The 12,864-nt window shown below is 48.9% G+C and overlaps 1 protein-coding gene across 6 annotated transcripts in view; it reads right to left on the bottom strand.

Moving 5' to 3' along the window:
• Positions 1-12,864, bottom strand: part of LOC139765190 (plexin-B-like) — a 538,550-nt gene that overhangs the window by 68,921 nt on the left and 456,765 nt on the right. For 4 of the 6 annotated variants that reach the window (XM_071692470.1, XM_071692474.1, XM_071692475.1 and 1 more), the window contains exons 7-8: positions 10,605-10,997; positions 9,184-9,864 (exon numbers count right to left, since the gene is read on the bottom strand). In XM_071692470.1, coding sequence (XP_071548571.1) covers positions 9,184-9,864; positions 10,605-10,997 — 1,074 coding nt within the window. The remainder of the gene's footprint in view (positions 1-9,183; positions 9,865-10,604; positions 10,998-12,864) is intronic. The other 2 variants (XM_071692472.1, XM_071692476.1) reach the window with 1 other exon arrangement.

Raw genomic sequence — 12,864 nt, 5'->3', positions numbered from 1 at the left:
GGTTAATAACAACACAGCAAGAAGAAGGAAATGGTGCTAGAAGTAAATTTTCTGCCTTTTGCTAAATTCCACTCAATACACCGCAATAACATTAATAGTAATAATAATGATACTAATACTAATAATAATGATAATAATAATAATAATAATAATAATAATAAAATTACCACAATAATATTATTTCATTATTCCGAGCAAAACATTACACGAAGAAAACGAAGAACAATACTAGAAGAAAACGAAGAACTAATATTCGAAGAAAACGAAGAACTGTCACTGGGGGGAGGACAAGACAATAAAAAACTTGAGCGTAAGTCTCTACTTATGGCTTCTCCTCCTACCCCCACACCCACACCGTTTCCTTTATCCATCGTCACGCTCATCTGTTTTGATTTTTGCCACAAAAAAACAACCACCGGCGACTTTATTGTGCGCGCCCCTACCACATCCCGTGGGCGGTGGCGCCGAAGGGGATACAAGGCGCACAAAAGGACCAGGAACTGTTTACATGACGTATATGGACACCACCTCCTCCTCCGTCAGACAATCGTCCACAAAACACACACACACACACACACACACACACACACACACACACTACATACACACACACACACACATATATACGGGACCTCCCCTCCCCCTGCCCCCGGATACATATCGTCTACATCACAAAAAGGCAACAAAAAATCACCACGGGAATACCTAACACCAGAGGGGGAGAGGTACCAACTACAATACACTAGGATCGGATAACCACAACGTACACCAGGGAAAGGATTTTAAAGTGAACCACGAGGAGGAGAGGAGGAGGAGTGGGGCCCTGGCTGTAAGGGGACTACCGGACACCAGGCAAGGATGGCCGACCCTACCCCACGTAAACACAAACAATGGCCACCCCCACGCTGCCTGATGCGCTCATAATGGGCCGCAACGGCTTACTCCCGCGGGCCAGCCTTCCCACACTCCTGCACACGCATGGCAGACGGAAGATAAGGTGCGACTCGATCTCAACCTTCAGGTTTACGAACCAGTTTGATGGCGTCAACTGCAAGCAGTTCTTGGACAGATGCAAATACAGAACTCAAGAGGCAACAGAATTAAGTTACGCAAGAAATTAGTTTTGAAAGATGTACTGAAGCACGCTTATAGTACAACTGCGGATAAATGTAAGAAGGTAAGCCATGAAATTATAAATGCTGACAGTATACATGGATTCAAAAAGCTGCATAACTTTTAAAAGTATAAAGAACGGGGTCCTACGAGTGTAGAACTCCCTCCCGGTAAAGTACATGGCTGGAAAAGTTCAAGGATGAGGGTTTTACGAGAGGAGGAGAACTCCCTCCCCAGTACAGTACAAATAAGAAATTAGCCCAACCTGTGCGGACTCAACAATCGAGCACTTACCCAAGACATGATCAACAGCAGGTTTAGGGTACAAGTCTTCAACAAGTTCCATCTTAGCCAAATGGATGTGAGGTATGTGACCACGGGAATTAAGACTGGCACAAAGCGTGATTTAGGGAGGGAGAGAGGTATTGTACGAGATATATCCTCGGGGTGCGAACCCTGAGTCCTCAAGATGATTTCTAATTCTACTGCCGGCCTGACGACTACATCTGTACTCAAACTGATAAATCATATCCGAATGAGATATCTTTTTTTTTCTTAATCATACAAAAGAACTGTTCATCATATCCAAATATTTTCTTTTTACTACAAGACATCGATTTATGATCAAATATATATATATATATATATATATATATATATATATATATATATATATATATATATATATATATATATATATACACACACACATAATGGTTCAGATACCAGCCTTATGAGAATATTTCAAAACATTCTACCATTTATATAACCATTAAAGTGTATTTTACTAACGGAATTGTACAGTTACATGACTTACATACTAAAAGAAAAAAAAATTTAATTACATTTTTCAAATTCTAGAGAAAAGTGACTTTAATTCTTTCACGGTTTTAATATAATGGGGACGCAGCAAGTCCCAAACCCCTCTGCATAATTCTCATGAGGCTGCTTCTGTGGACAGCAACATGCAATAAACTCGACGTGTTGATGTTTTACGACAACGAATGATTGTGTCCCGCACTTTCGCTGTGCTGTCTCCGGCTCTAACAGCTTCGACGTCGTCCACTGTGACCCTTGCAATTATACTGTACTGAGCCAGCCAGCAAGTACAACATTCTTTTCATAACATCGAACTGACAACCATGATCTTTATAAAAGAATTCTTTAACTTCCTTTTGCTGGTACACTTCTCCGTTCATCTAACTTATCACCCATCATCTAGATATAAAGGCACTGATGTGAGACACCTACATATACGGATATCTTTTCTGCACAACCAGACCATAGTACCTTCTCCCCAATATCTCCCACACCCCGACATCTGTGCCTAACATTCCACCACCAGGCGAGCGCCCCGAACAATACCCAGCAAAGAATGGCTGTGTCAGCGGTGGCAGGGGGATCTGTATGTGTTGGGGAAGGACGTCATCATCACATGGTTATGAGTGTCCCTCTCCCTGATGATGCCAGGGGGGGTGACGAAAGTCTGTGGTGCCACCGAGCCTAGAGAGGGAAGTGCGGCCGGTAGGGGGACCTATAAGTAAACAATCGCTGTTCTGATCATTACCATCACCAGTCGCATCACGCAGTCCTCCACTGATCACTACCATCACCAGTCGCATCACGCAGTCCTTCACTGATCACTACCATCACCAGTCGCATCACGCAGTCCTCCACTGATCACTACCATCACCAGTCGCATCACACAGTCCTCCACTGATCACTACCATCACCAGTCGCATCACACAGTCCTCCACTGATCACTACCATCACCAGTCGCATCACGCAGTCCTCCACTGATCACAGCCATCACCAGTCGCATCACCAACGAACACTTCAACTCCCCTGCGTTTCTTCTACCATCCGCCAATCCTCACCAGTATAGTTATACGTCATCCTCCTATCTCTGCAAGACTCGACATCCCCAAAACCATCGCCTGGCGTGGACTGTCTCTTATTTCTATCCCCGTCTTGCCAAGCACCCACCCATCATCGCCAGGATACGATCACGTCACCGTCCTCTGTCATACCCATTAGCACCTGGCAATCCTCACTGGGATATTATCACTCCATCTTTCTCTCCCAGCTTCTCACAATATTGCGCAACACCCTCTCCAAGATAGGGTGACCTCATTCTACTCCCCCCCCCCCCCTTGCCTCCTAGTCCCTCCGCACCTCTCACCAGGATAGTAATACTTCACTATCTCCTCTCACACTCGCGCCTTCTCACTCACACCTAGTGAGCGTCGTCACGATACGATCGCCTCATCCCGCTCTCCCCGTGCCATCTATTACCTGCCAACCTTCACCAAGTTATCAACGCCTGATCCTCCTCCCCTGATCCTCGCCAGGCTAGTGCAGCAACCTCCTCTCCTGCAACCCCCACCATCATCCACCAACCTTCTTGCAACTGCATGTTCACCCTTGCCACACACTTCCCTGCAACTGGGCCTCCCTCCGCCTGGACCCCATTACTGTGAAAGGACCTACAACTTTCTAACAAACGCAGCGTCAGCAGCAGCAGAGGGAAGGACGAGGAGGAGGAGGAGGAGGGAGCGACTATCCGGTGACCATCGTCAAACACGTCTCACAGTTCACGACAGTACTGGGTCATCACGCCTGTGAACAGGGAGGCACGTCAGTCCCTGGGATCAGTTTACGAACGAGCGCTTCACTGAACTCCCCCAAAAGGGGAGTTGCCACAGGATGATGCCGCCTCCATTCCATCGTATCTCAAAATCAGCCCATGATGATCTACTGCCCAGAGATACCGAAGTTCTGACCCGAGAAGAGGAACTGGAGAGAGAGAGAGAGAGAGAGAGAGAGAGAGAGAGAGAGAGAGAGAGAGAGAGAGAGAGAGAGAGAGAGAGAGAGAGAGAGCGCAAAGGGTAGAGGAGCGCAGCCTCAACAGCGCCAATTAACTTCGTCATGACTTGTTTTCGGTTAGGAGTAACAAGGTATGACGTCATGACTTGTCTCAAGTCGAGAGCACCATGGTATGAGGAGGTGAGGAGATCGGCGCGGGAAGGACTACCGCCATGTGCCACCATCCACCAACAGCATCACCCCCAACGATACACACCATGCTCCTCCCCACGCGCACCTTGCTATACTAAACGTTTCGAGATTCACAACCTCCTTAACGTTACCACCAACCATTCCGTGGTGCCATAACCTACCCGACTCTAAGTCAAGATGTCTCTGAACAACCACAATCCCCAATGACATTATTATGATTCCTCTGACACAACTATAACCCCACCAAAATCACCGCGACACCTTTGACACAACTACAACAGCTTCAACGCTATCATCCCCCGGCCACTGCAATACCCTTCGAGCACCACAACTCGCTCCACCTAGGTAGGAGACTCCTAGCTAGGTAGCTGTACGCTTGCTCCGCTGATCAATTAATCTGTTTTGTGTCTGAAGCGCTCAGTCCTAGATGACTCAAACAGCCCCGTTTTATCAAGTTCACTTTGCATATATTCACACAGGGAGATGTCATCATTTCCCCAAGACCTCACGATGTCCTCCATGTGTTTATTTCACGTGTCTTCCCTCGTGTGTGTGTGGGGTCCAGGGTAAAGTCTTCAGTGATCCGGGGCATTCCTAGCCATGAGTCACCGCGAGCAGAGTCTGGCTTTTGTAAACAGTCTCCCCGATAAAACCACATCTATATTGCCACCCCATCCCCTAAACACACACACAAACACACACACACACACACACACACACACACACACACACACAGGCCCTAAGCACCGTAACGGCTCCTCCGACCGTATTCTGCTTCACACACACACACACACACACACACACACACACACATTTTCCCCACACCATAATAAGACCCTTAAAATCCTTGCAAATGTCTATCTCCAATGAAGCAAGCGAAGAGGGGAAACGGTAAGCAATGTTCACTCTTACGCTCCCTATTCATAAGGCACATACTTGGGAAGTTGGGGGGAAACACTTGTGCCAGCCTTCAGTATTCGCCCTTACGCACCGGCGCAACACGGCATATATCCCTCTGCATCTCCAAAGCACCAATTCTTCGTAAGGCCGCGTGAATTGCGCGGGCTGTGATAAGCAACATTAACTCTCGCCGCGGGGCGCCGTAAGTGCCATCGCCGTAGCACCTCGCAAATGACTCCCAGCGGGGACCTATAGGCAGGCACTGCCCGCCTCGAGATGGACAACCCGACCCGGCCGGGCAGAACCCCAGCTGGTGTCTCCCCTCCCTCCTACATCGTCCCTACCGGAGGGCGTAGGAAGGGCTACTTCGGCGTCCACAGCCCCGGCCAAACCCCCCAACCTCGTACAGACATTGTAACAAGCCCCGCCACTTGCCGTAGCCCATCCTGCCCTGTCAATCACAACGCCGAAGACTTGTTAGGTTTGCAAATGTCATTATTCTCACAGCTGTAACGAATAAAGTGGACGGCAAACCAGAGGCATGAATTATGCACGGCAGGCCTGCCTGTTCCTCTCCGCTACGGGCCTCCTGGATATATATTATATGGGTAGGCCAGTGAACGGCCATGGACGTCGGCGCTGACGCGACGCCCTTCGAGAAATCATGCTGTTGCCAACGGCGATTCAATACACGACAGGAATGTGGCCGCACAAATCTACAATGGTTTCACATGTGTACACAGACACCTCATATGTGTGTGTGTGTGTGTGAGAGAGAGAGAGAGAGAGAGAGAGAGAGAGAGAGAGAGAGAGAGAGAGAGAGAGAGAGAGAGAGAGAGAGAGAGAGAGAGAGAATCCTGGGGGGAGAGGGGGGGTTGGTGACCATCTGTCAAAATCCATCACTACCTGTCGAGCAGGCAGCCAGCACTAGTGGCCCATGCATGCGTATATATTTACCAGGTACACAAACCCACCCGACGGCCCATGTGTACTGGCAAACACCACCGCTCTTACCACACACACACACACACACACACACACACACAGACGTGCTCCTACCGTTGAAAAAAAAATCCTGTGAAGAAGACGATAAGATCCTTGGGCATGAGGATACGGTTCCTTGGGTATGACGGCCAAGCGTTTGACCACATCCTCGAGGTGAACAGTCAAGCAACAATACCCGACAGCCCACCGTTCTGCTCACAAGATTAATGTTAACACACACACAAAAAAAAAAGAAAAAAAGATCGAACCGCGCGCGTCCAACCGGCTTAACAAAAACTTACGTTATTTTTCACAATTTACAACAATATATCAGTGTGCCCACCATAAATAACCCATTGGGGAATTCTTTTTTTTTCTTTTAACAACGCAAATTCACAAAATAATTCCTGTATTACTAACGCTCCAGAGATTACAACTGGATCGCCGTAATCAACACGGACACACTGTTACCCCATCCACGCGCCACGACCCAGACCACACACACCAAAACAAACTCACAGGATGGGAAACATTTTTGGGGGGCTAATTAAATCCGTGTCATCAATTAGAGGACGAAAATCAATCCAGCGGACACGTGGCCAGTCAGACCGCTGCCCGGAATTATCTTTTAATCCAATCCCTGGCGGGAAATAATCAAATCTCTGATGCTAAAATTATCAAAATGCAAAAATAATAATCGCGTGGAGCGAAGAGCCAACCCTGCCTCACTTTACGGCAGACGATCTATTAAAAGTGCTAATATTTCATCCCCAACGCATGAGCTGGGGAGGGTGGGTGAGGGCAAGCCTTTTAAAAGCTTCTGGCTCATGAGAGCAAAGACCTCCAAGTCGTAATTCTTCATGGCGAATATTGTTCATACTCTCTAGCCTGCAGGTCAGTCCTCCCTCCCGACTCCATCCACCTCCCTCAACCTCAAGGCAGTACGAGAGATCTGGGGTCGAGAGGGAGAGGATTACATTCTAACTCATCACAGATTTCGTTACTTAAGCAAGCCACCCTCTTACCTCCCGGAGCGGTGGTCAGGGTGCTTCAGATTAGAATGCCACAAGACCCGTCAACCTAATTATCGCTGGTTAAGGTGGGCAAGCTAAACACATAATCCTGACCGAGCCCATTCACTTCATTTGCAGAGACTCGCGGTAGAAAACGTGGTGGGTTGACATTACGAAGTTCGACTGGACTTAAGGGGCTTGGGAGCAGGGCCTGGAATGAGAGATAGAGGAGAAGAAGAAGAAGAAGAAGAAGAAGAAGAAGAAGAAGAAATATCTAGACGGACGGTTCATAAGCAAAACCCCCGTCTCGCACCACTAGACCCCAGCTGTTTTCGCCTTCGCATTCAAACTCCAATTAAGTAATGGGGGCAAGAGGAGAGTGGGATGATGGCGACGGATCTGAAAACTTGAGACTTTATAGTTTTTATGAGGTCGTTGGGCGTGGCGTGGGGAGGGAGGGGGGGGGGGGGGTGTTGAAGCCGCCGGGTGGGTGCTGGGTGATCTCCCCCCTCCCCACGTCCCTCCCCTCTAATCCATCTCAGCCCCTCCAACCGTGGGACGTACCCCCCCCCCTCAGCCGTATAATATCAACGACGAGATACAAACTTCACACATTCCAATGCATTATGATCTACGCAGATGGCCCGTATGGGTACGGCTCCCACTCGCCTCCGAGCAATGCCAGTTTGGCACTGTTGGTATACCAGTCTGGTATACTGGCACTGTATGTTCTTGGTTACCATTACCTCCTTTTATCGTTATCAATTCATGATTTTCGTGGAACTCGTAAAACGCTAGAACCTACAGGTTATTCAGCGTGAAATGGGCATCTAAGACTTAGGAGTCCTTTACATAAGATCGTATCTTTCAAAATCATTGCAAATGATTAGTCACCCTGGTGGGTGGGAGGACAATAGGATGAGAGCTAAATGCTCTGGCAATGGTACCTCGTCCAGAGACAAGAAGCTGTGAACAAGAGCTGACCAACTCCGCCGGTGTGCGAGATGCTCGTCCCCATCTTGCCAATAAAAGGGTTCATCTCTTGTTAGGAAAAAAAAAAAATGCAAAATTTGGTGCAAAGTTTCCTCAAGGAAGAACGATGTAGATTATATCTTCATAAAGTTGCTTTCTGAAGGCCTTCTCTCCACGCAGCTGGCTCGGTCCGAGATCCAAAGGCACTCCAGCTTTATCTGCCCACTACAGACAGCTTGGATGATCCGGTACGCCTCGTTGGTATTCACTTAAGGTAAGATTTGCAATGCTAGGAAAGTTACACACCTTCAAATGGGACTGCCGTGTGTGTGTGTGTGTGTGTGTGTGTGTGTGTGTGTGTGTGTAAACAGATGAACGGACGTACGTATAATATATTCATCACAAATATATGCAGGAGGGGGAGGAAGATCGCTAAGGGAATATAAAAAATATATATTAATCAGTGGAGTCTAATTAACATTTTTGCTTTTTCCGCGCTACAAGTACCGACCGCCTAGGGATGGAACCTCTAAACCAACAGCGTTCCTGGAATCATCTCACGAGGGGGACAAGCACTGTGATGATTCTGAAAGCACCCTGGCGACAGATGAGATAGAAAGATATAGATAGATAGATAGATAGATAGATAGAGATAGATAGATAGATAGATAGAGAGAGAGAGAGAGAGAGAGAGAGAGAGAGAGAGAGAGAGAGAGAGAGAGAGAGAGAGAGAGAGAGAGAGAGAGAGAGAGGTAAAAGTGGGGGTATTTCTGGTGTGAGATGAGGACGAAGACGTGGAGACCCAAAGTGACAACGAAGAAAAGTTCAAAATCTCTTGGGAGAAAACCCGAGTACCAGCGAACACTCGCCCGGCCCGAGTACAACAGCTGGGTGTTCAACAATAGTTCGCAACTATATTCCACAAACTTATTTGAAGGACTGTTAGCGAAGGAGTGTTCCTTCTTCATCCTTGATGCACAACAGTGGGCAAACGAGACTGCATGAATAATATTCACCCACCTACTCATGTACGTGGAATTCCCTCCCACCAGCTGTCTCTATCAAGCATCAATTCAAGAGTTAAACGTGACGACTACATACATTTTTACTACTCCGTTACTATCGAGGCCAATAATGGATTTCAGCCACCTGGCAATATACTGTACAACGGTAATCTACTCACCACATCGATCCTGGGCGTTGGGCATTGGCTCAGGCGAGCTTCGTTGGCCGTTGCGTCAGGCTGGTCGCGGCTGCTCGTTCGTGGAACCACCGCAGATGACGATGCGGCGGCGACGCCCGCCGCGGCGGTGGGGCAATGCGGCGCGTATCTGCATGCGGCGCCGCACCAGGTGCAGTGGTAGCGCGGGTGGCGTGTGACGCAGAGGGAACAGTCGTGGTGGCCGCGGTGAGCGCCCAGCACGCCACACTTGTAGAGCGTCAGAGGGCGTGCGTCTACCACGTGGTCGCGGTTCCACACCAGGGTCACCCGCGCCTCGTACTCGCCCTCGTCCGACTGGTAGCGGTAGACGGTGGGCTCGCACACCACGCGCTGCACGCGTCGGTGTTGTTGCTGCTGGTGGTGGTGATGGTGGGTGACGGTGGTGCTGGTGGTGGTGGGGCTCAGGCTGGTGTCATCTTCCTCTGCGGCGGCGCCAGGCATAACTCTGGCCCCGACCAGCATGGTGGCACCCTCGATGCTCACCACGCACTGAAAGCCAAGCTGGCCCACCCGCGGCACGGGCAGGTTCTCCACCAGCAGCTGCAGCTCGGAGCGCGCCCCGTCAGCCGCTAGTAGTTGCGACTCGTCAGCCCAGAATCTTGGACAGAATCCAGACCCATGAGAAGCCAGCTGTGCTGGGTTCTGGAACAACAAGGAAAAAACCTTATACACCAATATTCCCTCGGCTTCTGCTGTATATTCACTATGGAAGTCACGAAAAGAGACGTCATGCAATGATTAATAGAAAAATGAAAACGTCTACAATGGAGTTTACGTCGTTAGCACGACATGCCATTACACAGTCACTCGTCAACACACACACACGCGCGCTGGCCCAAAACCCCAAGCCAAGCCATTAAAGCAATACGTTACGTGAGCTACTGAGCTTTTACATGCTAATGGTCTCGGTAAGCTGCCTTTAATAAACAAGCTTGCAAGAAAGCGAGTTTTAAGCTTTAATGCAAGTGTAAAAACTGATCTAGTGAGTAAAAAAAAAAGTGTCGAATCGCACACGCTTAATTCCTACCATCATTACGAAAAAAAGGGACTTTGTTTAATAGTGTGAAGGATGTTAGACGGTTTCAAAAGTCGGGTCACACTGTCAGAATTCACAATTTACCTTTAGTTCAACAAATGTTCAAACTGCACTTCATGAACTGGTATACCTATGTGTGTGTGTGTGTACGCCAGTTTATGACGCAGTTTTAACATTTGCTGAGTTGAGGGTAAACAGTGAATTCTGCCCTTGACTCCCGATTTTTGAGACACCCTGTGCAAGCGGTGAGTTAGTGTACAGCAGCAGAAGGCGGCGGTGTTGGCCACCAGTGAGGGGGGGTAGTAGAGAAGAACGGCGAGCCATGCACGTCACCCGGCCCACACACCTCTCTCAGCAGCTGCAGGATGCTTACATTTTCCCCTGACACGACGTTACCGCTGCAGGAGGAGGCGTTGTGTGTGCAGGTGTTCTCATACACGCACCAGTTGCACGCCCAGTTGCTCCGCACGCAGCTGCCGCACGTGTTGTGGCGGCCACAGTCGTAAAAGGCAAAGTTGCGGGAGACAAAATCCTTGTTGGTCTCGCTGGAGCGGACGGCGAGGGGCACCAAGACGTGGTCGTGGTGCACGGGGATGGCGGGGCGGTTAGGACGCGCCGGGGTGATGCAAGTGAGCCCCGACGCCGTCACCAGGGCGTCAGCTGGGGGCGCAGACCCCCATACGCACTGGTACTTGGCGCCTGCCGGTAGCTCCGGCAGCGTCCGGATCGTCAGTTGTACCTGAAGGAGAGAAAATAAATAATGTTCTTAAACACAGTCCATCTATTTATGAACTAATACCGCTATCAGTAAAACCACTTCGTTACCACCACCTTTACCACTGTTACCACTACAACTATTATCAATATTATTAATATCTTTTATTCTATACCTAAGATTACATCACCTCTACCTCTATTACTCTATTCGCAACTGCCAAGCCTCCATCACTACTGCTTTTACTTAATACATCCGCTACCACCACAGGATGGACTCTAGTGCAGGCTATAAACAAAATTCGGGAAGTGCCGTGAACCATGCTCGAGTGCAAAACCACCAAATCGCAGCCAGGGTTGGCTTCTCATCCTGGTATTCTACGATGAGGTTGAGCTTCTTGGGGAAAGGGTGGATGACTTTCGATCTGTTCGCAAAAAAGAACTCTTCTTGCCAGCTAGATATCCAGTACTGACGCAACATTTCCTGAGTTTCTCATCATAAAAATATATGCGTATTTCACAGGAATAATAATCATTCTTGGTGTCTTCATTCATGAAAGAGTAAAGTTCTGATTGAGAACTTTTAAGTTTTTTTGAGGGGGGATGACTTATGGTGAAGCATTTCCTCAGGTCTCTAGGTCTCTGGGCGCAATCAAGTAATACTTCAACTAATAATAGCCTTCGCGACCCCAACGTTCACCTCGTCAACTTGTGACCTTACAAAAATAAGCGCAGCTGAAAAGCGTCATTTATCAACGAGACTTCAAACAACCTGAGTGGCATCAAGTAGCCTCGGCACGGTAGATTCTCACAACAAGACGTATATCAAATGCCGTATGTTTGCTTACGTAAGGCCGTCTCAACACACACCACGGCATCTTGAGCAGTGGGCCATACACCAGCCGAGAACTGCTCCCCAAACCTGGCTACTAGCGGCCTCTAGCACTCCCAAGGGACCAACATCTATTCTCTATGCCACAAAATCTCGCCCAATTTCATACTCCCCTCGTCCCCAAAGGCCAATCCAGAAGAAAGGAAAAAAAAATATAAAGTCCTGGCCCCTTCCAAGCCGGTTTGGTGAGATGCATACAGGCGTCGGCCACACGCCACGAATTTATCACTAGGACAGACAGCCAGCTGCAACGGGCTGATGTCGATGGGATTTTCGTCGAGGGATGTGCTTAGGTCTGTCACCCGCCTGGTACGTAGGCCACCCATCCCAAAAACAATCCCTTACAGCTCCCTCCTCCTCCACGTCAGAAAGCCTAGCACATATATTCCACCACTTTTTTTTTTTGACAGAATTTTGAGCAAAGTTCGCCTGCATTCGATCTCTGCGATTACAACACTGCATCAAACCGTGCCCCACACCCCCCCTACATACTCCCTCCCAACGTTCCTCCTTCAAAGCTTTCAGAGAATATTTCCCACAGCTATGGCCTCCCCTACAAGCCGCATTAGAGAGATTGGACGCGTCTCGGGCAAATGAGGTGTTAAAATGCACGAAGCTGATGAATGAGGGAGCAGCAGGGGAGCAACCACGCGCGCACACCGTCAAATGAAGCGCACCGCGCTGCTGCCAGGGTCTGGCCGCTCCTGCCGGGGAAGAGACTGGGGCTTCATGCTTACCACGAGAAGTACGTGGGTTCTGCTGAATGGATGGAGGTGTTGCTGAGGGAATGGGACTGCGGGAAGGAAAAGACGCAAGTGTTGGCGTGCAGGTCATGCACTACGATCTGAATGTATTCAACCGCATACGCGGGTTCTTCAGGGACCCATTAATGATACGAGGGTGTTATGGGGAAAACTGTTATCCACGGAGGATGAGACAGTAACTTCTATGCAATGACTTCCTCATCTTGCGTGTGTGGGCCTTTGCCGCGGTGCTTGCT

The sequence above is a fragment of the Panulirus ornatus genome, chromosome 53 (genome assembly GCF_036320965.1).
Source record: "Panulirus ornatus isolate Po-2019 chromosome 53, ASM3632096v1, whole genome shotgun sequence".
Lineage (NCBI taxonomy): Eukaryota > Metazoa > Arthropoda > Malacostraca > Decapoda > Palinuridae > Panulirus > Panulirus ornatus.
This window is presented reverse-complemented; position numbering and strand designations above follow the sequence as displayed.